This window comes from Ambystoma mexicanum, chromosome 2p, assembly GCF_040938575.1.
Source record: "Ambystoma mexicanum isolate Mex_15411 chromosome 2p, UKY_AmexF1_1, whole genome shotgun sequence".
Lineage (NCBI taxonomy): Eukaryota > Metazoa > Chordata > Amphibia > Caudata > Ambystomatidae > Ambystoma > Ambystoma mexicanum.
Window position 1 is genome coordinate 449,297,249 of NC_090923.1, and position 20,207 is coordinate 449,317,455.

At 42.7% G+C, this 20,207-nt stretch overlaps 1 protein-coding gene across 3 annotated transcripts in view; it reads right to left on the reverse strand.

The window, feature by feature from the left end:
- Positions 1 to 20,207, reverse strand: part of FRMD4B (FERM domain containing 4B) — a 1,720,334-nt gene that overhangs the window by 650,895 nt on the left and 1,049,232 nt on the right. For all 3 annotated transcript variants that reach the window (XM_069643814.1, XM_069643813.1, XM_069643812.1), the window contains one exon: positions 2,492 to 2,584. In XM_069643814.1, coding sequence (XP_069499915.1) covers positions 2,492 to 2,584 — 93 coding nt within the window. The remainder of the gene's footprint in view (positions 1 to 2,491; positions 2,585 to 20,207) is intronic.

Consider the following 20,207-nt stretch of genomic DNA (forward strand, 5'->3'; position numbering starts at 1 on the left):
TGATGACATTTCAGATAGTGCAAGAGCTAAGACATAGATAAGGAAGGGAGGGGAGAGTGGGAAGGAAATGGAAACAGACATGTGACTACCATACTAGGCCTGACGACATTTATGGTAGAGCCAGAGAAAAACAAAAGGTGAGGAAAAGGGGTACAGAAAGGGAGGGGAGGAACAAAACTAGCGACTAACGTACTAGGCCTGACAACATTTCAAATATTGCTGGGGGAAGGGGGTAAGTAAGGAGAGGGGGAGGAGACAGAGGAGGTTGCTATCATACTAGGTCCAGGGACAATTCTGATAGAGTAAGTGCATAGAAGAAAGTAAGGAGAGGAGATAGGAAAAGGGAGAAAGGGAAAGGAGGTGAGAACAGAGAGTAAGCAGTCAAAAAGAGTAGAGAAGCAAGAGGGGAGAGCGAACACAATTGCAGAAGTCAGTAGTAACACACAATGTTGCAAGCCAGGATGCAAGGATACAAGATGAAGATGGGAACAGCATGATTCAGGGCCACCATGAGTACAAGATGCAAAGGAAGTCCAGCATGAGAGTTGAGAAAGGGTGACGCACCGTGAATCAATGGAGTCCATAAAAGTCAAATCCAGTATTGGCCACAAGACGGTGATGGTGAAAACAGAATGTACCAGGACAGACTCCTGCAGAAGTAGGCTGGAGGTGGGGGAGGGGGAGCAGGGTAGAAGAATCAAACTAAACATGCAACACCTGTGTGCGAGAAGGGGAGGGGGGGCACAAGGGAACATGGAAGCACTTACTAAACAAAGAAAAATAGAAAGAACTACGGTTAGGTGAACACCTGATGCTCAACTGCAATCCATCCCTAAATATTATAAAATACACTTCCAGAGTTGTGGTTTATTTCACATAACTTCAACCTCAAAAGGGAAGCACTAACACATATATAAAACACAGGTGCCAACCTTGAAGCCTTCTTCAAGCATCACTTCAAAACGCAGCAAGCTCCTGGTCGACCCCTGCTCAACCTTGTTCCCCATCTAGAACAACACGACCGCTGTACTCAAACCTCATAGAACTGCACAAACAGCACCAAGATACCTGTTTTGACCCTATCAAACCACCAAGAACTGCAAGAAGGTACCAATGACTATTTCCTGCCCCCTTGCTCCAGGTTTGGGCCCTAGAGACTGGTTGGGTTATTAATTCCCCTTTTTTCATCCAAGAACATCTCAGTTTCTAAACATTGTGGTTTTTACTTGCCCATTGATTCATCACCCAGAGTGCTACATATTTCTATCTGTGCATATTCTGTGCTCTTTCCTCAGGGATGGGTTTTGTATAGTGTTTTCTATTTAGTAATTTTTTTCAGATGATGTATTTAATTAAAGTATATCTATTTTGTGTAGAACCTTGATTGGACATTCCTCTTATTTTGGATTGTTGTACTATTGCTGTTTGAGCTGCTGCCGAATCACATTCACACGCCTCTTAAGAGTATTGCCTTCTGTTACCACAAAAGGTGAAGGAGGTGTATCTCTTAACTGTGCCTGTTTTACCTTTAAGATTGGGATCACTCTTGTTTTGTAGCAGTCTGAGGACTGACTAGGCGCTTTAGCCTCTACTCACCCTTGTCATCCTGCAGGGCAGAAGCCATTTTGTCACACATCACAATGAAGCATACAATGAAAGCCTTGAGATGTTGCCTACAGGAAAGATTGTACACTCTTCCTGTGTTTGTTAAAATATCCCTGGCCACTGGCTCTGGTCCCAAAGCCTTCAAATCTCGACCATGGCTCTTTAAAAGAAACCCTTTATAGACATGGCTGTGATTGGGCGTGGCGGTCCTTCAAATTCATAGACAATGTGGTTACTGCATAGGCCCAACATTTCTGAAATATACATATTCACTGCTGCCCTTTGTACCCTCAGATACTTTAGTCCAATATGTTGGACTAAAAAGTCTGAAAATAAATTACATAAATTCACAGGTCACAAAGATGGGCTTCTTGAAAACGTTCCAGTGTTTTGAAACAATCTGCTGACAGGAGCCTGCACTGAAAATGCAACAGCTCTTTGTATACTATAACAATTCTTCAAATATTCCTCTCCCTGTTCTGCCTTTCTTGCTTGCTCTTCTCACCCTCATCCTCCTCCCTTCCCCACTCTTATTCTGTCCTATCTCTTACCCCCACCCTGCACATCCTTCTAGCCTCGGGCTCATCTTTGTGCCTGGCCTCAGCCTCTTGTAATCATGCTCCACTACTCTCTCTCTATTCATCGCCCATTTCGCGTCACACACCTCTTCCTTTTTCTGACCCTTCTTTTCCTCTCTAACACCCAACAGGTCTGTTTTGTCTCCAATGTCATTTTTTAATGATCGCTTATGAAATATCACTCTTGTAATGTTTTGGAGTCCTAGATTAGAAACATGAAACTTAAAAAATAGAAATAAAATACTTGATTATTGGACTTCAAACATGCAGGTCTAGATGAAAGGAATAGCAAACAGCAGGGGTCTTACCGGACAACAAAAGACAAGGTCACTGGGCCTGGTTTCTTTGGCAAATCGTGGTCCAGTACTCTGAGGTCCAACTGCAGCCAGGCATGCTGTCCTCTATGGGTGCCAAAGAAAAAGATTGTTAACACATATCTGTAATGGAGAATAACGTCAGACCAATGTGCAACATATTCGTCAGATGTAAATAATGCGACATTATTCTTTGAGGGGCTAATAACCCCCAATGCTTTATAATTCGAAATATCTCAGATCGAACATGAAGAAACAATGCACTTATCAAGATGTAAATATATGGTACACACGTTTTATGAATGTATTATTTACTATCATTACCGCCTGATCACACAATTCCCCAGTTTCCTGAAGAGAGGTCACTGGAGAGGGAGGCTAATAGGATGAGGATGGAGCTCTAGCGAGTGGTTCCTCTGGCACAAAGGAGAACTCCAAAGGCTTAACATTGCTCCTCAAGTCTGTGAAAGGCTCATTGAGAGGAGACTTACAGACCACGGCGCATGGGGACTGCGGCCCGCTACCTGATGCTGACCCTTGAGACAGTATATGCCGGATCCCCAACGCCTCCACCCATCCCTAGCCTTGAATGAAGTGCAGGCAGCCGAGCTTTCCGGACTGGCAATAATGACCCAGAGCAGCACCAAGGGGAATGGAGGTCTAATCTCGTCAGAGATATGTTCTGAGGAATGATACGAAATGCGAGGTCCACAGAGCGAACCACGAGCATAAATACAGACCTGAATTTGCCAGAAAGAATGAATGGTTTTAGAAGGGAGAAGCTTAGTAGTTAGGGGAACCTGCTGTACTATGTTGAAGTCAGGTGGGTGCCATGGCAAGGTCGCCTCACTCCAAAATGGAAGGACCCCCCCCTTCCATAGCTTCGGCCCGTTGAGCCACGAAAAGCCTAACAAGCTTTGAAGGATCAGCTGTTTAGCATGGGGGAAGCTAGGAGGATGGAAAGGCCACAAATCCCAATCTGAGAGTGGCAAGTACACTCAGGCGTCTCCAATGCAGTACTTGTCAGTCAATAGACCAGCGAGTGCAGATATAAAAACACGCTTATCCTTGTCAGTAGTGTGGGAATTAGGAGATAATCAAGAGGAATGTTGGGGAACGGAAAGAAATAGGGAATGGAGTCAAGATGGAGCAAGGAGGTGAGGATCAGATACAGGATGCAATGGAGAGGCAAAGGAGACACAGTAGAGTGAGGAGAGAGTGGAGGTGAGGAGAAGATAAGAGAGAGCCATGGAGAGAGTGGCATTGAGGAGGAGATAGAGGAGAGGTGGAAAAAGGTGAGGTGAAGTGGAAATAGGAAAAAATATAACAATATAATTGGTTTATTATAACACGCTTAATACCGAAGAGATTTCTAAGCTCGGAACCAGGATTCGAACCTGTGTTGCTCTGCATTGTCTTGCTTCCAAGACGAGCGCGCTACCACTGAGCTATACATATATAGAGGATAGAGGCATGACGAGGTGGAGAGACAGTGAAGAGTGAATAATGGGAGGAGGGAAAAGGGCACGACAGGGCACGATAGAAAAAGGATGGAGTGGTGAGAGGGGAAAACACTGAAGGTTGACAGAGGAAAGAGGAGACGAGATGGAGAAGAATGACAAATTGGGAGAAGGGAAGGTATGAGGGGGAAGGAAGGAGGTGGAAGATGACATGTAGAAAAAAGATTCCTGAGAAAGTGAAAGTAAGAAAGAAAGGAGAAAGGAAGGAGTGCTGGGAGGGCAACATCAGGGAAAAGGCAACTCAAAGGAAGGGAGGAGAAAAGAAAGGAAACACCTGAAAACTCGAATCGGGTGCTATCGGGATGTTCAGTGCAGTAACTGGTTCTGATGGTGTTAACACAGTTCCAGTCATGGAGGCAGCAAAGACCACTTTTCAGGAAATGTGGGGCACGAACTCCAAGCCAGCACTCCTGGGGAGCTGACCGAACTGTGCTGGAGGGTGCTGTACTAATCACTGGGGTGAATACAGATTTAAGACTCTGACGCCTGTTCCCAGTCAGGCGACAAAGGGGCACTGAGGCGGTGGTGCATGGATGCAGTATAGTCGAGCAGACCAATTAGGAATAGGTCCTTGAGTAAGTTAGACCTCAGAATTATTGTTAATCCATGAGCTTTAAACCTCCCTCTTCAGTTCCCTCTAGTAGGGAGTGCCATAGGTCTTACTCCCTCAACTAAAGAGCTGTGTGGGTGAGCTGTTGGCCCTTCAGCCCTCTTACACACTTCCTCCTTTCCCAGTGAAGCTCATCCTGTACCTGAAATCCAGTCACCAGACAAGAGACACAAAACCTAACACACAGGTAAACAGAGAAGAGGGGCACGACACAAGAATGAAGGCACATAAAACTAAACCAAACGTATACATTCATCCCACGTAGGCTGCCACGAGTTTGGATGGTTATGTAGATCCAAAAGGAAGCTAGTAATACAATAGCGATGTTGCCAGCACCCATATCCCGTGTCTTCACTGGGATCCAAAATGCAGATAAAATGGCAAAGTGTTTTGAGTAGTGCAGGGCAGATAGCTTTGCATCTCTGTTGCATCAAATGGGAAAGACGAGTGGATGAAATTCAAATGAACAGTGAAGCCAGCATATGCATAATGTCAAATGCAAAGATGAGTTCTGTCTGCCATTCCAACATTCACATATCTGGTCACCATGGTCACTACAATGTCTAGAAAATTGATACCTTATCAATGCACTTGTTGGCCATGTATAGTGTCTGCCAGGAGTGACCCATCCTTATTCTTCAGCAGGCAGCTTTTAGTCAAATAAATGTGCTAAAAAAAGAAAAGTGGTGGCCCACGAGTCCTGCTATTTTCAACTTTGCTTTCCTGCTCACCCCACCATGTTTTCAAATGCTGGAATTCGTAGTGAATTTTCAGTAACACAGTCAGAAACCTAATGCACCTATCTCTACCGTCTCTGGCAGTAAATGTGGAAGCTGCTCCCACTAGGGTTTGTTGAAAGAGGATGAAAGGTGCCTACAATTTCCACTGGAATCTCATCCATTATGAGCTTGATAGGACCTTCTTTTCTGAGTTCCCATTCGCAAATAGTAATATGTTTTGATATACTGTACCCGAGAGTGACATTTGAACATAATATTCTTTTTTCTAAACTGAAGCAGTGTTTCATTGACACACATTGCCACCATTTTGATTCTAAACTCTCCCAGAGATGCTGCATTAGCAACCATGCAAGGATTTGTTCAGCATTTTTCTGTGTGTTGCCTCTTTCCTATTTAATGGGTTATCCTGTGCACAACACACATGGGTCCATCGTTCTTAGCTACATAAGTGCTCGCTCAGGTTTGCATCACAGGGAGAGCATTGGTGGACTAGAGGTTAGAATATCCAACCAGGGAAGCAAGAAGCTATGAATGCTGGAAGGAGAAGGGCTCCAAGGGAATAGGAAGACTCTGTTGGGTGAGACGCAGTATTTGTCTCCCTCAGACAGAGAGATGTCAGTGATTCCAGAATGTCATGCCTTGTTGTCAGATTGAGATTTCTTGTTCTAAAGTTATTCATCATGGGATAAGCAAAGCCTGTCTTAATCAATCATTTCGCAGGCATGAAGCTCCACCCGTAGAGTTGTCCATATTTGTAGAGATGGGAACTCTTGTAGTCGACAAGAAGAAGTTAGTATGCACATCAGAACAGTGCCACCATAAGTTCTGATAGAGCCGGCACTCCTATGGCTCCAAAACAATCATTGACACCTTTTAAATGTCCTCTTCAAAACATGATCAGTAATACAAGTGAAGTAAGTTCATCTACACATTATATGAAGAGAGAAACATTTATTTGTAACATGGGGGACTTCAAGTCCCATAATGACCAAAGTACTGGAACGAGGAAGAGGGATTTGGAGGCATTACACTGCAAGATACAGTCTAATGATTTCAATGACCCACACATGAGCGGGACTAGGGAGTATAAAGGGCCCTATCAGGTGCAGGCCATGAGCAGCAACAGCAGTAGGAGCAGTAGTTGGAGTGGGGGCAATTGTGGCAGTAGGAGAAGCAGAGTGTGGAGTACTCTGCGTTACTGCACATTGCAGCAGCATCTGCCATTGGTGGGCAGCAGAGACACCGGAGTCACTGCTGATTGGGAAGCAGATGCCAGTTTTGTGAGGGTCTCTACCCTTAAGGACCGGGTATGCAGCGATTGCGCTCTGGGAAGCGTTCGATCTGAAGGCTTTCCCCCTGGGGGTCTCGTGTGCAGAGACTACGTGGCGGGAAGCGTTAAGGCAGAATGTCTTCCCCAAAAGTGAAATGTGCTCTGGTGGCAGACATGCACCAGAGCACCTGTGGAGCAAGGAATGCTCTTTCCCTGACCAGAGTGGGCCGTGGGGAGCAAGACAAAGCAACCTACCGTGGAGCGGGAAGCAGCAAAGGCAGAAGACACGAAGGCCTCAGAGCGAGCGGACACGTATGCAGCAAACAGTGAGTTCTGTAAGGTAAACCTCCAACAACCAGGCAGATAAACAATGATCCTCTAAGGAAAAAGGGTTGGTGCACCCTTTTTGTGAGAAGAACAAGAGCTTTATTTGTATACAAAAAGGAAATGGTGACAGGGTATTATGAGCTCAAAACAGCAGAGCTCTCTCTCTTCTTCAGAGCACAAAGCACATTACAACTGCGAAAATCGTCATCTGTGACACACACAATATACAGTGTTCATCCCCCACCCTCATTGGCTGCCGCATATATACATACTACTGATTACATATGAACCCCCAATTCATTGACCATATCATCTTCGACTCCAACTCCATCACACGTGAGTTTCGGTCTCTTCACCTTGGGTTGCTGTTAGGTGATTGGTTGGGTTACTGAGATAATTTTCCTGCCCTGAGGCCTAATCATGTGATGTGCACTTGGCCACATGTAGAATCTATTTAGTCCTGGCAAGCGAGTACGCCTGGGCAAGGGACCTTGTAGTGTTAAACCTGGCAGGCGAGTAGACCAGGTATTGAAGTACTGCATTGTGGTTAAAGACTATGAAGAAGAAGAAGTGGCAAGGCCACTACCATGTATTGTGAATCATTGTGGAATCATCCTGACAAACTATTTCTATAATTTATAATGAACTGTGAAAGTGCTTTTGGTTCTGAAGAATGTTTTGTTGAACTTTTATTATCAGTGGAGAACACAGAAAGTTATTTCTGTTGAAACTGGGGGAAGTCTCCTTGAAAGACTTGTTGGAGCAAGAAGGACATTGTTTTCCAGAACTGTGTTGTAAAACAGAACTTTCCTATTTTGAACTGTGGATACAAAATTCCTGCTTTGAATCTGTAGAAGGGAACAGCACCCAGGTCACAAGGAGAAACAGTTATTGAGTATATGTTTGCTATAACTGTGGGTTTGTTATATTTTGAATTGCCATATATTTTCTTCATATGTTTGCTGTATGTATAAGTGTGAGGGACAGATTCCTTTTGTTAGAGTGTTTGCTTTAATTATTTTGATAGGCAGGGAAATTCTCTTTAGGGTGGTGATATTGAGGTGTTTATCAAACCAAGCTAATAAAATTGCATCTTATGAAAAACCTTCACAAAGTTGTCCGCCTCACATTTCTGACCCCTCACACTGTACAGTAGGTTCTTCAAACCTAATGGGCAGTTTCAGGCACAGTGTTGGCAGTCTAGTGGAGCTGGCTGAGGGCGTAGAAGGAAATCATTAGACTAAAAATGCATATTTCCCTAGGTCAATCCCTTCTAGGTGACCAATGCAGATTCGCTCTGTAGGGGACTTGTTGAAACATGAGAACATCATTACCAGCTGAAATTATTAAATGCACCTAGTTCAGCAACTCCCAAAGGACCAATGCTCTTTGCCGTTTTGTTATTTCATACAGACTTCTCCAGTAATGTAGCTTATAATCATATGCATGTACATTAATACTGTAACTTAGACTGGTGCTTTCACATTATGAATCAAACAACTTGAGCAATTATTTTTAGCAGAGCCACTCTTCCTAAATAGTACTCATTCTGGTGCAACTCTGCCAATCTATTTCAACGTATAATATTGCACACCTATTTGGTAGTGACTCGGGTGCCACTGCTCATCACTCCCCTCATGCAATCTTTGTCACCTGCATTTGTATTGTAAGTGGGGGCAAGTGTTGAACGGCAGCCTCAGTAGCCTCAGTAAAGATCCCTGCTCATCACTCATTAAGTTTTCTTTCCATTTCAAGTAGTGGATTGGGACAGTGATGACCCCAATAGGAGTGAGACTCTCCATATCATTGCCACATAACATCAACAACACCTGCAATTTATATATATTTCATAGTGCAGCGGTCGCTACACTGTAGTTAAGTTGTGTATCAAGTATCAACTTTTGGCTTCGACAATGGATTTGTCTGAAATTTGCAAACAAAATTGTACTTATGATGCCCCAGACTGGACATTTTGGGAAAGATCAGTTAAAAAATAAAGTCGTTATTAAGAAAACAAAAAAATGCAGTTTCGGCCTAGTAATTTTCGCTTGAGCGCACAGTGAAAACTGCTGGACGGAATTGGACCAGGAACGAAACAGCTTGGGCACGAAGCATTGACTCGATTTCTGGTGGTGGGGTCTAAGGTTATTTCATCCAGTGGTTTCTAAATATTTGACAGTGAAGTGATATCTCCCATGGTGCTTTGCAGCACAGAGGTTGACAGGATGTTAAGAAATGAAAAAGCAGCCATTTAAATATATTGCAAATAACTTTTGACTTGCTGAATGCATTTTGATGACATTTTGAAGGTTTGTTGAAACCCCCCACTGCAAAATTTGGGAAGAAAAAAGTTATAAAATGAAAAGGTTATTAAGAAAATGAAACACCAGAGAAAAGGTGCAGTTTTTCAACAGTCGTAACGCGAAAACCGCTCTGCAGATTTGGACCAAATAATTTGGGCATAAAGCATGGACTTATGTTTCTTGATTGTTTTGGTATACATCTATCCAGTAGTGTCCCCTGTTCCTTAACACCTTTATAATGGCCTTGGTGCTTTTTATAGCAGAGAGGATGAACGAGTCTAATAACTAAAGGTAAAGGGTTTTCACTGGTAGCCATTTTATTAACTCATAACGGTTTGAAAAACGCCTCACTATCCCTAGCCTAAACAGGATTTTCCTGCATATCAAAATAAACTAAAGGAAAACACTCTAATAAAAAGGAATCTGTCCCCACACTTATACATACACCAAACTCATAAAGGTGATATATGACAATTCAAATGTAACAGAAATAACTATTGTATTCAACATCAATCCAATAACAGTCTATCCTTGTAACCTGGGTCAAATCCCCTTCCCCAAGATCAAAGCATGATTTTCAGTCAAAGGTTCAAATAAGAAAGTTCCTTGTTGTAGCCAGGTTTTGATCACAAAGTTCATCTTACTCCAAAACCCTTTCACTTGGACTTGGAGTTTCACTTGGACTTTAATAAAGGTTCACCCAAACGGACAGTCTTCATCTCTCCACATATTGAGACAAAAGTTCAACACAACTTCTTCTTAAAAATCAAAATACTTTCAAAATTCTTTTGTATCAAGAACAATGTTTTGTCAGGATGATTCCACATCCTAGTGAAAACCTTGGTGGTTTTGCCACTTCTTCTTTTCCATAACTTTCAACCACAATGCAGTACTTCCAATGATTTCTTCCTGGTGCACTAACCTGCCAGTACTACCACTAAAAGGTCCATTTCCAGGTATGCTCGCATGCCAGGACAAAAGCTCCTAATACTACTACAAGTACTCTGTGGTGAGATTTACTTCACACACTTTGTAAAAGTCTTTGACTTTCAACATCGAAATTCACAACTTCTTTTGGGAAGACTATTCTCATAAACTTTTGGTTGGACTAAACTTGCCCCCAGCTCGTCTCGAATAGTAATACTGTTTAGCCTCATAAGTTGTTTGTAATGCTCTGTTGTTGACTATGTGAAGCCACACCGTGTGTAACATGTCCTAAAACAGCACCCGGATGCCCCCGGGCTTAGGCACTTTACAAATGGAAAAATAAATAAATGATACACATTGTTGCTGTTTGTTCCAGTGTGGTGTTTGTCATATGCAATGCAGGTTATGCTCTTCTCCTCCTTGATACTTTCTACCAGGATGGTTTCTCTCCTGCCACTCTTGTTTTCCCACTTTCACATCAAGCAACTGCTGACAATGTTTCTTTATTACAATTGTCCCTCTTAGGCTTTGGCAATTCTTGTTGATGTCTTTCTCAACTATTGCCTCTTCTTCACCCTGGCAATAACGGTTACAATCTTTCTGTAAGTGCAGAGCTCTTCCCTTGGTTATTAACAAAAGCGAAATAAACACACTTGTTTTAAAACACAGGACAAACAAGAATGTCAAAGTCAATTTTGAGGTAGGAGTAATCTTGGCGCAAGTCAAGACTTACAATTATTTGTGTATGTCCTTTTCTGAGAACTTGTCCACGGGCGAACAAGTCATAAAAGCTACCATGACCCTAAATAAGTATAGTGGGGATATTAAGAAGGTTTTTCAAACTCACACGAGAGGTGGGGGCAGTCTCCAGCCCTAGACTTGTATAGATTACAAGCTATTATGGCCTCTCTGTATGGTGCAGAATTTGGGGCCACACCAAAATTGGGGCTATGAGTGTGGTCGAAAACAAATTTCTAAAATCTTCGCTGATGCAGCCCAATAGTGCACCCAACGCTATATTGCATAGTGAGTGCAACTTAAGCCCCATTGAGCATGCACTAGCAACAAAACCACTAAGTGTTTGGGTACGCATCTGGATGACACCTGGGCTGCATATGTTCAGAGAATTGTAAACTATCTTGCGTTGGAGGGCAGTCCCTCAAACCTGCGGTTGAAGCACATAAAATCATTGTGCAGGAGAATGAATCTTGGATCACTCTGGGAACAAGCATCCAGTACGTCAGCCAATTCCAAGAATCTGGTCAAATCAGCTTGTAGGCTGGACAGAAAGAGATCGATGGAGGCAGCTTGCGCAAGGCTCTCTTGCGGACAATACTACCTACAGGTTAAGGTAGCATCTGGCTTTGAGTATTTGGACATTATCTCCCCAGGCTATGCTTGCTCTTTCCTCTTTGATTTCAGAGCAGGGACGTTGTGAGTGACGCTGTATACGAGGAACTGGAACGGGCAAATGAGCACCAAATGCCTGGCACGTGGGGCATTATGTGAGTCTGCTCTCCATTTAGTACTTCTTTGCCCTAGCTACAATGCACTCAGAATTCTGTACTTAAAACCAATTTTTAAACTGAAAGGCATTCGAAGGACAGCAGATGAAATGGTTTTATGTAGGAAAAGGGATGATATTAACTATTTTGCCTGGCTAAGAAGAATGTGCTTCTGTTGAGTTAGACAAACCGAACATGTTTAACTGGCCTTTCTTAGTTTTAAAGTGGAATGCAATTTTTTTCTATTTGTTTTAAAAAATGGAATATAACCTTTTAAATTTTAACTGTGTTATTGAAGAAATTGAAGTATTGTTTTTATAATTTTGATCTTCATTGGAAATGTATTTTGCTTTGATGGCACAAATGCTGAATAATCTATCTATCTATCTATCTATCTATCTATCTATCTATCTATCTATCTATCTATCTATCTATCTATCTATCTATCTATCTATCTATCTATCTATCTATCTATCTATCTAAATGTTTTTTTGTTATTTAGCCAACATGATTTATACGCTCTTTGAAATGTTGCCCCTGAAGAGGGAAGGCCAAAATCTACCCCTACTCTCCCATCCACCAGGCACACCCATCGTAAGAAGAACCGAAGGAATCGTGACCATTCGTACCATTCTGGACCGAACCCCACTGCCCATCTGATCGACAAATATGAGGAGAGGTACCCACTCTGCCAACCCTACAGCCCAGGGCAAGCACAGACACTGCCTAGAGTGGACGAGGAGCCTGTGGATGCCCTTAAAGATGCTTCAATTGACAGCCTCGATTAAAGCGCTGACTAATGTACTTAAAGTCATTAAAGCACCACGACATAGAAGCGTTAGACATGAAGCACACTTGACATCCACACATCGGGACATAATCACGCACCGGAATACATGAAGAACACGTGCGTACCGTTCAATAAGATAGAGGTCAGTTACATATACATACTGTCTTTTTATTATGTTGTCATTAGCTTGACTGCAGCAAAGTGGAAACCGCAAGATGTAAGAGATCCTGTGAAAATGCTTGCAAATGCTTATGTGCAATTAACTCTATGGAACTGAAGAAGCACCTGAGGGACCTGACAGCGCAACATACAGCTAACCTATGGATACTATAGAGCAGCACAACCAGGCTAAGAGCCACGCCATGGCTCAGGCAAATTACAAGTAGGCCACAACCATCTCAGTAAAAGCTGAGCTGAATTCAGAGCGAACAGAAGAGCAAACCGTGTGGGACAGGGCCCACTGCCAAGGTTGTCATGATGCGTGAAACATCCCAGTCCCTGAAATGCAGTAACACCAGCACAGAAGATATGATAATTCCTTACAAATTCAGACTAATTCAGAGCTGCAGAGCTCAGAAACACGGTCTCTGGACACGTGACCGGCCAAGCCGATGATGAACCATAACTAGCAGCTGGGAAAGCGGAGCAGTCTCACACAGCCAGACAATGGCTTTCAACAAAGTTGTTACAGAAGAAGCCGAGTATTGCATGATGAGAACGTGCCCTCTCATAGTCCGTGGTGGTTCACACACGTTAAAATGCAGACACATAGTTGTTCTTATTACCTTGAAAAGGTACACTTTGAGTTGAGAACTGACTTGAGTCCCAGGCCAGGGGGTGACAGCACTAACCAATCACAGTTCAGGACTCTAGGAGTGGGTAGCAATGGGCACGGACCAATGATCAGACCTTCACACTGCAACATTCTAGAAGTAGCATTTTTCGGGGATTGTCCATGCCAGCAAACTGACATGGGAGAGCTAGTAATCTAACAGCTATAGGGACTGCTATATGGAAATTACCACTCTGCATCCAATCCACTCTCTTGATAGGTTTTCTGGAGGAGGTCCCAGATTGTGATGTCATGCTGATAACATGTTGCTACAAAACTGGCCTGCGAGCCAGGGCTCACCGAGATGTCCACGGATTCCTCTTTCCTTGTACTGATCCCTCTTGATTTTGGCTGTAATAAAGCACAGGTTGAACTTGCTGTCTGTCGGGGCTGCGTTCAATTTTTGGGAAGGAAAGGAGTTAGGCCTTCATTGAGTTCTGAGTTCGCAAACTCCTAGCACCCCTCGACCAACCTGGGAGTTCCATTTTAACAATGCCTCTTTATTTTGGCAATGCTGGCCTTGCTTCAGTATTGCACCCTGTTTACTTTGACGATGGTGGTTATAGTTAGCTTGCTTCAGGATTGCTCCCTCTTCACTTTGGCAATAGTATTGGCTTTTATAGCATTGATTATAACCTTTCTTTCCTTGTCTTTTTTTATAAAGTTCTTATTACACCAATGTGACTTCTTTATATTAGTTTGGTATTCAAAACTGTAATTAATGTGCAGACGTTGATCACGGAGCGAACCGGCATTACCCGACAATGATAAACCCACCGGTGTCTGCACATGCGTCCGCTTGATTGGTTGCCAAGCTTCGTTCTGCTGCCTCTTGCACGGCAGACTGCTTCTGTTTTCCCTCGGCCCGCGCCAATCGGAAAAGGAGATTATCTTGCTCGCTGTGTACTCTGATGCTCGCCGGCCACCGGGACATAGCACACAATAAGGAGAGGCTTCCTCTCCAAGTGGAATGCTTGTTACAACACTGCTTCCCGCTGCGCAACCTCTGCATCCGAGGCCATCAATATTGGAGACTCTCTCAGGACAGACAGCCACTTCAAAGATGGCAGATGCTCCGGCGTCTCCTTTTCCTTTCTTCTTCTCCTGCAACTGTGGTAGGCAAACTCTGCAACTACTCCATCTCATTGTTCTAATATCCTGCACCTGAAGAGGCTTTATATATTATATATTCAAAAGTCACACTCAGGTGTGAATCATTACAACCACTAGACTGCAACTTGCAATTTAATGCCTCTGAGTTCCTCTTCCTTGCCCCAGTACTCAGGGCATTGTGGGACTTAAAGTCGTCAATGTTCTGATTACCGGTTTCATCATGAATACAAACTTCAACTTTATTTGGATTTACTCTGGGTATCAAAAGATCTCCAAAGAAGGGTTTTTAGCGGGGTCAATGGTTAGTCTAGATTTAAGGGAGAATTATATTAATCAGAAGTCAGGATATTAAGGCTATGATTTCTACATATATTGTTCCCCTATTGATCACAAGAGTTTTCACTAGCATCAATGTAGGTATCTGTGTGAAGGGAATTCTTACTCTGACAACAAGCCATTAAATATTCTGGCACCATAGAAATCTCCCTCTCCTAAATACTGCGTCTCTCCTAACAGAGTCCTCCTGTTCCCTTGAGGGCCCTCTCCTCCAAGGTGATCAACTTGACCAATACCACCCCTAGGGTTAGGATGAGCTAACTGCTGCCTTCCCTTGGCCACCTGGGAGGCGACTTCATTCAGGGATTCTGTGAGGACGCCGCAGGATTCATCACAATAGGCTAACAACGTTTCACTTTCTGGATGTTTGGATGCCATTTTCTAAAACAAAGGTTTGTCAAGGGCCCCCTCAAACTGGCCATTTTGGGAACAATTCATTAAAAAATGAAAATGTTATTAAGAAAACATAAAAACGCTGTTTTCAGCCTACTCGCATTAATTTTCCGGCAGAGAAAAAGGGCAGTTTTTTAACAGCCATAGCGCAAAAACTGTCTGGCAGATTTGGACCAAAATGGGAACCAATTTGGGCTGAATACCCTGGCTAGTGGGCCCAAAGACATATTGGGGGAACATGTAGATTGGACAGGAATGAAGGCTAAGCCACTGGGCACAGTCGAAAACCATGGTTAGTTGCTCTTTAGTGTTTAAAAAATATACAGCGGGCACGGCCAAAGGCCTGACTAATGGGCCGAAAAGACATGGATTCGGCCGTGGCCACATAGTGGGCCAAAAGAAACATATTGGGGGAACAATGGTCATGGCAAAGGCCATGGCTAGTGGCCATTTAGCATTTTAAAATATATAGTGGGCACAACTGAAGACTGTGCTCACTGGCCAGGGCGGAAAGGTGAAGTTACAAAAAAAGAAAGTAAATAAAAAAATGGATTTATACAAAAAGAAATGATGTTTACAGCTACAGTGAGGTGGGGTGGAAAGCCATGGCTAGTGGCCTGGTAGTGTTTTAAAATATACAGCGGGCACGGCCAAAGGCTGTGATGACTGGCAAAGGCCTAAGGCACTGGCTAGTGGGCCCAAAATACATGTATAGTGGCCACAGGCCATGGCCACCTAGTGGGTCCAAAAGAAACATATTGGGGAGCATGTACAGTGGACATGATATGATATGATATGATATGGCATTTGTAACGCGCCTATACACAAGTGTTTCAAGGCGCGACGAGGCAGGGAGGGGGGAACAGGGGGAGGACAGACAACGATCCTACTATGCCAGGTGTCATTCAGACCGCGCAAGTGCAGGGGTAGGGGGAAGGGAAAAGTGCAGTACAAGGTAAGTAGAGTAGAAATAAATAGATAAATAAATAAATAGGGCCAGCTGGTGGCAAGGTAAGTGCAGATAAGTGCTGGGAGGGGGGGCTGTAGGGATACAGAGACAGTCCCGCAGTGCAGGGGTTGCCAGGGAGGCAGTGCAAGTGGAGAGTGGCTAGGCCCAGGACTGAGGTCGGTGAGAGTGGCCAAGTTTCAGATTCAGTGCAGAATTTAGTGAAGAATTTAGCAGGGGAGAGGGAGAGAGAAAGCGAAGCAAAGAGGAAGGTTTTGAGGTGCTTCCGGAACCGGAGATGGTTCTCCTCAAGTTTCAGGGAGGCAGGAAGGCTGTTCCAGAGGGAGGCTCCTGCCGCGGAGAGAGATCTACCCCCAGCTCGTTGCTTCGAGAAGCGGCTGACCCTGAGGGAGTTGGAGACGGATGAGCGAAGGGCTCGGGAAGGAAGATATTTAGGAAGAGAGAGTTGCAGGTAGAGCCATGGCTAGTGGCCCTTTAGTGTTTCAAAATATGAGTGGTGACATGTGGAGGCCATGCTCACTGGCCAGGGCCAAAGGCCCTGGCAAGTGGGCCCAAAAGACATGTACAGTAAAAAAAACTCTGCCTTAAGATTCATCACTAAATTTAGTAATACACATGAGAATTTAAAGTCAATACTGTCTAAACTCTGGCCTATTCTTAGAATCGATCCAGACTTGATAAGTATATTAGATGATCCCCCAAAGATCACATTTTCAAAAGTGCCTTCACTGAAGGATACAATATCTCCTAGTCTTCTTGCTCCTGTTGAACCAGAGTCTAGTTGGCTCTCTTCAATTCCTAAGCCCTTAATTACAGATCATACTGAATATGACAATGATCATAACATCTGGAAAATCAAATATGCACTTAACTGTTTGAGTAAATATGTGGTTTATGGCATCTATTGCTCGTGTAATTTAACATGTGATGGTTCCATTGTTGGACAACTTAAACTATCTATTCTCCAACATTATAGAGATATATAAAATCAAGATGCCCATACCCACTTACAGACCATTTTGCTGAGCTCCATGATGGAAAGGTTGACTCCATGAGATTTTTAGCTTTTACATATTTACCTGAACACGTTAGAAAGGGTAATAGAGAATTGAAACTAAGGTAGCAGGAGTCTAAGTTAATCATTACATTTTACTCTCTGAAACCGAAAGGTTTCAAAGGGGATGAAGAACTTAATGTCTTTTTATGATGATGACTGATATTGTTCACCTGAATGCTTAATATCTTAAATCTGATGTTGAGAGATGTATATGTATTCTTGAATGTTGTTCCTCTCCTTTTTCCTCTTATTTCTTCTTGTTTACTTTTTCAGGAATTTAATATATTTGGTTAAACATGTACATTGTTCTGATTTTACACCCACTTGGGGTTCATTTTTTTAATTGAATTTATCTGTGTTTGTGGAAACTGCTTAATTTATTTGCATTTCTTTTGTATTTATTTGTGACTTATATAGCACTTTACGCCGAAGCGCTGAACAGAGAACACACTTAACAGTACCATAAAAATGCAGGTATAAAAACTACAACAAAGTATTCATGGTTGTCGTTGTAAGTGAGGAAGATAGGTTTTAAGAGTATAATGGAATATAAAATAAGAGATAATAAAATGAAGAGATAGGGGAAGGGCATTCCAGTGAAATGGATCTTGCAAAGTAAAAGAGCGAAATCTTGATTTGGCCTGGGGGGACGAGGAGCTGAAAATAGAAATTAAAACTGCAAATGAAGAACGTGTGCAGGAGAATAGAAAGAGGAAAGATAAGAGGGCGCAAGGCCACAGAGAGATTTAAAGACAAAGAGAGAAAGTTCAACTTTAGACGAGAGTGAAACGAAAGTCAGCCAAGAGAAGACAATGGTGGAGAAATTGAGTCACAGGGGGAAAGAAGGTGTAGGAGTTGATAGAAGCATTGGAAACAGACTTTAAAGGGGCCAAGTGAGAAACAGGGAGTCCAAAGAGTGTGGCAGAGAAATAAAATAAATGTGAAAAGTGAAGAAATCAAAAGCTTGGTGGCAACAAACGTTAGAAAAGGATGAGATTTGCGAATGTAAAACAGATTATAGCAACAAGCACATGAAGTAACAGAGATGTGATGAAAAAAAGATACATCAGTATCAAGAAACAGACCAGGATTAGGAGCAGAAGATGCGATAGGTAGTTCTGAAGGAGGAAATGAGACAAAAGAGGGAGGAGAAGGAATAGTATTAGCGGGAAGAACAAACAAGAAAATGATCCACATCCAGGATTTAATAGCTACAAGACAAGAGGTAAGATTATTATGAATTGAAGATGAAAAGGAAGAAAAGGACAGGAAAAGCTGGGTATCATCCGCATAGAAATAATGGGATGTACCACATGACAAGGTGACAGCAGCAAGAAGAGCTGTGTAGAGAGAAAAAAGAAAAGGTCCTTGACCAGAACCTTGAGGAATGCTGTGAAGAAGAGGTAGTGTGCCAGAAGAGGAGCCATCCCAAGATACTGAATACATTTGGTTAGATAAATATGAATGACACTACGATAAAAAAGAACCACAGAATTCAAAAGAAGAAAAGATAGGAGAAGAGTATGATCCACAGTGTCAAAGGTCGCTGATAAATTCAATAGAATTAAAAGAAGATTGTTTAGAGTAATTAGCAGAAAGCAGGGCAGCTTCAGTGGAGTGAAGAGGGCGAAAGCCAGAATGGGAACAAGGAAGAATAGAGTTTTCAGTGGTAAAAGTAGAAATTGGGAATAGACCAAGACACCCGAGAAGCTTAGAGACATCGGGGAGAAGAGAAATGGGTCCAGAATTGGCAGGAAGAGAGGGTCAAGTGAAGATTTCTTTAGAATGGAAAGAATAAAGGCGTGTTTAAATGAAGATGGGAAGGTTGAGGTAAGGATAGTGTGAGAAGATATGTGAGTCTCTTTGGATCCATGAAGTGTTCACGTGCTATATGTTAACATTATTAGATGTGAATTGTTGTGATCGCAATACACTTGAACTTTAGCTTGGTATTTGAAATGATATGTGGGTTGTATGCTTTTGTTCCTGCTATAAAGAATGGCGTTTCCTAAAAATAATTTTGCATTTATAGTAATATTTATAGTATTTATCATAATAATTGCGTTCTGTCAAAATGGTGTTTAAATTTGCTCTTCAAATTTGAAGTATTTCTTTGATGCCCGGTCAACACGTGTTATGTGATGTCATAGCAGGAAATAAGGTATCCTTTCTTTTATATTTTTGAAGCTGTACTTGCATTGTACCAATTTCCTGAAGAAGTCTGGAGAATGGAACACGTGACTTCAATGTTGTCTCATGGGCTGTCGTTTTTCTCTGCCTATGATGAACGCTTTTTTAATATGGGAAGTCATTCTCAAAATGTAATTCCTGCACTTTCAAAAGACGTGTACCTCAGTCTTTTTTAACGATTTCTTCTGCCATGAAAGGATTTGTCACGCTAGAAGTACAGGTTTGCATGTACGTTTTGTTTGCAACGTATCTTTTAGGTTTCACACATATGGTGCTACAGTGAGGAGATAAAAAGGCGAGGGTAGAGAATCAGAACATTTGATTTTGATTTGGATCGAACAGCCACTGACAATGATATTGGCATGATTAAACATTATTATATTTTGTGTCCTGCCGCTCATCATGCTATCTCTGCCAGTATTACTCAGCCAAGGCCAGTGGAAACAAAAGAAAACTGCAGGAGCCTGTCATTTATGTCTGGGCCATAGTCACCATCTCCCATACTACTCTATCCCCTAATTCTGATTTAAATCACTCATCCTAGTCAGAGTTCCACATTTTAACCTCTCATCCTAGTCCCAGTCTGTCATCCTAGTCATATTCTCTAATTCTAGTCCCTCATCTAGTCATGTGCCTTTGTCCTCCTCCTAGTTCCTCATCCTAATCTCTCAACCTAGTTGCTAGTCTATCATCCCTAGTATCTTGCTCGTGGTGGCTCATCCTAGTCTGTCGCCCAAGTACTACTTGCTCATTCTCACCCTCATACATCATCCTAGATTCCCAGCCCAGCCTTATTTCTAGCCTCCCCTCCATGTTTTACAATGGAGTTG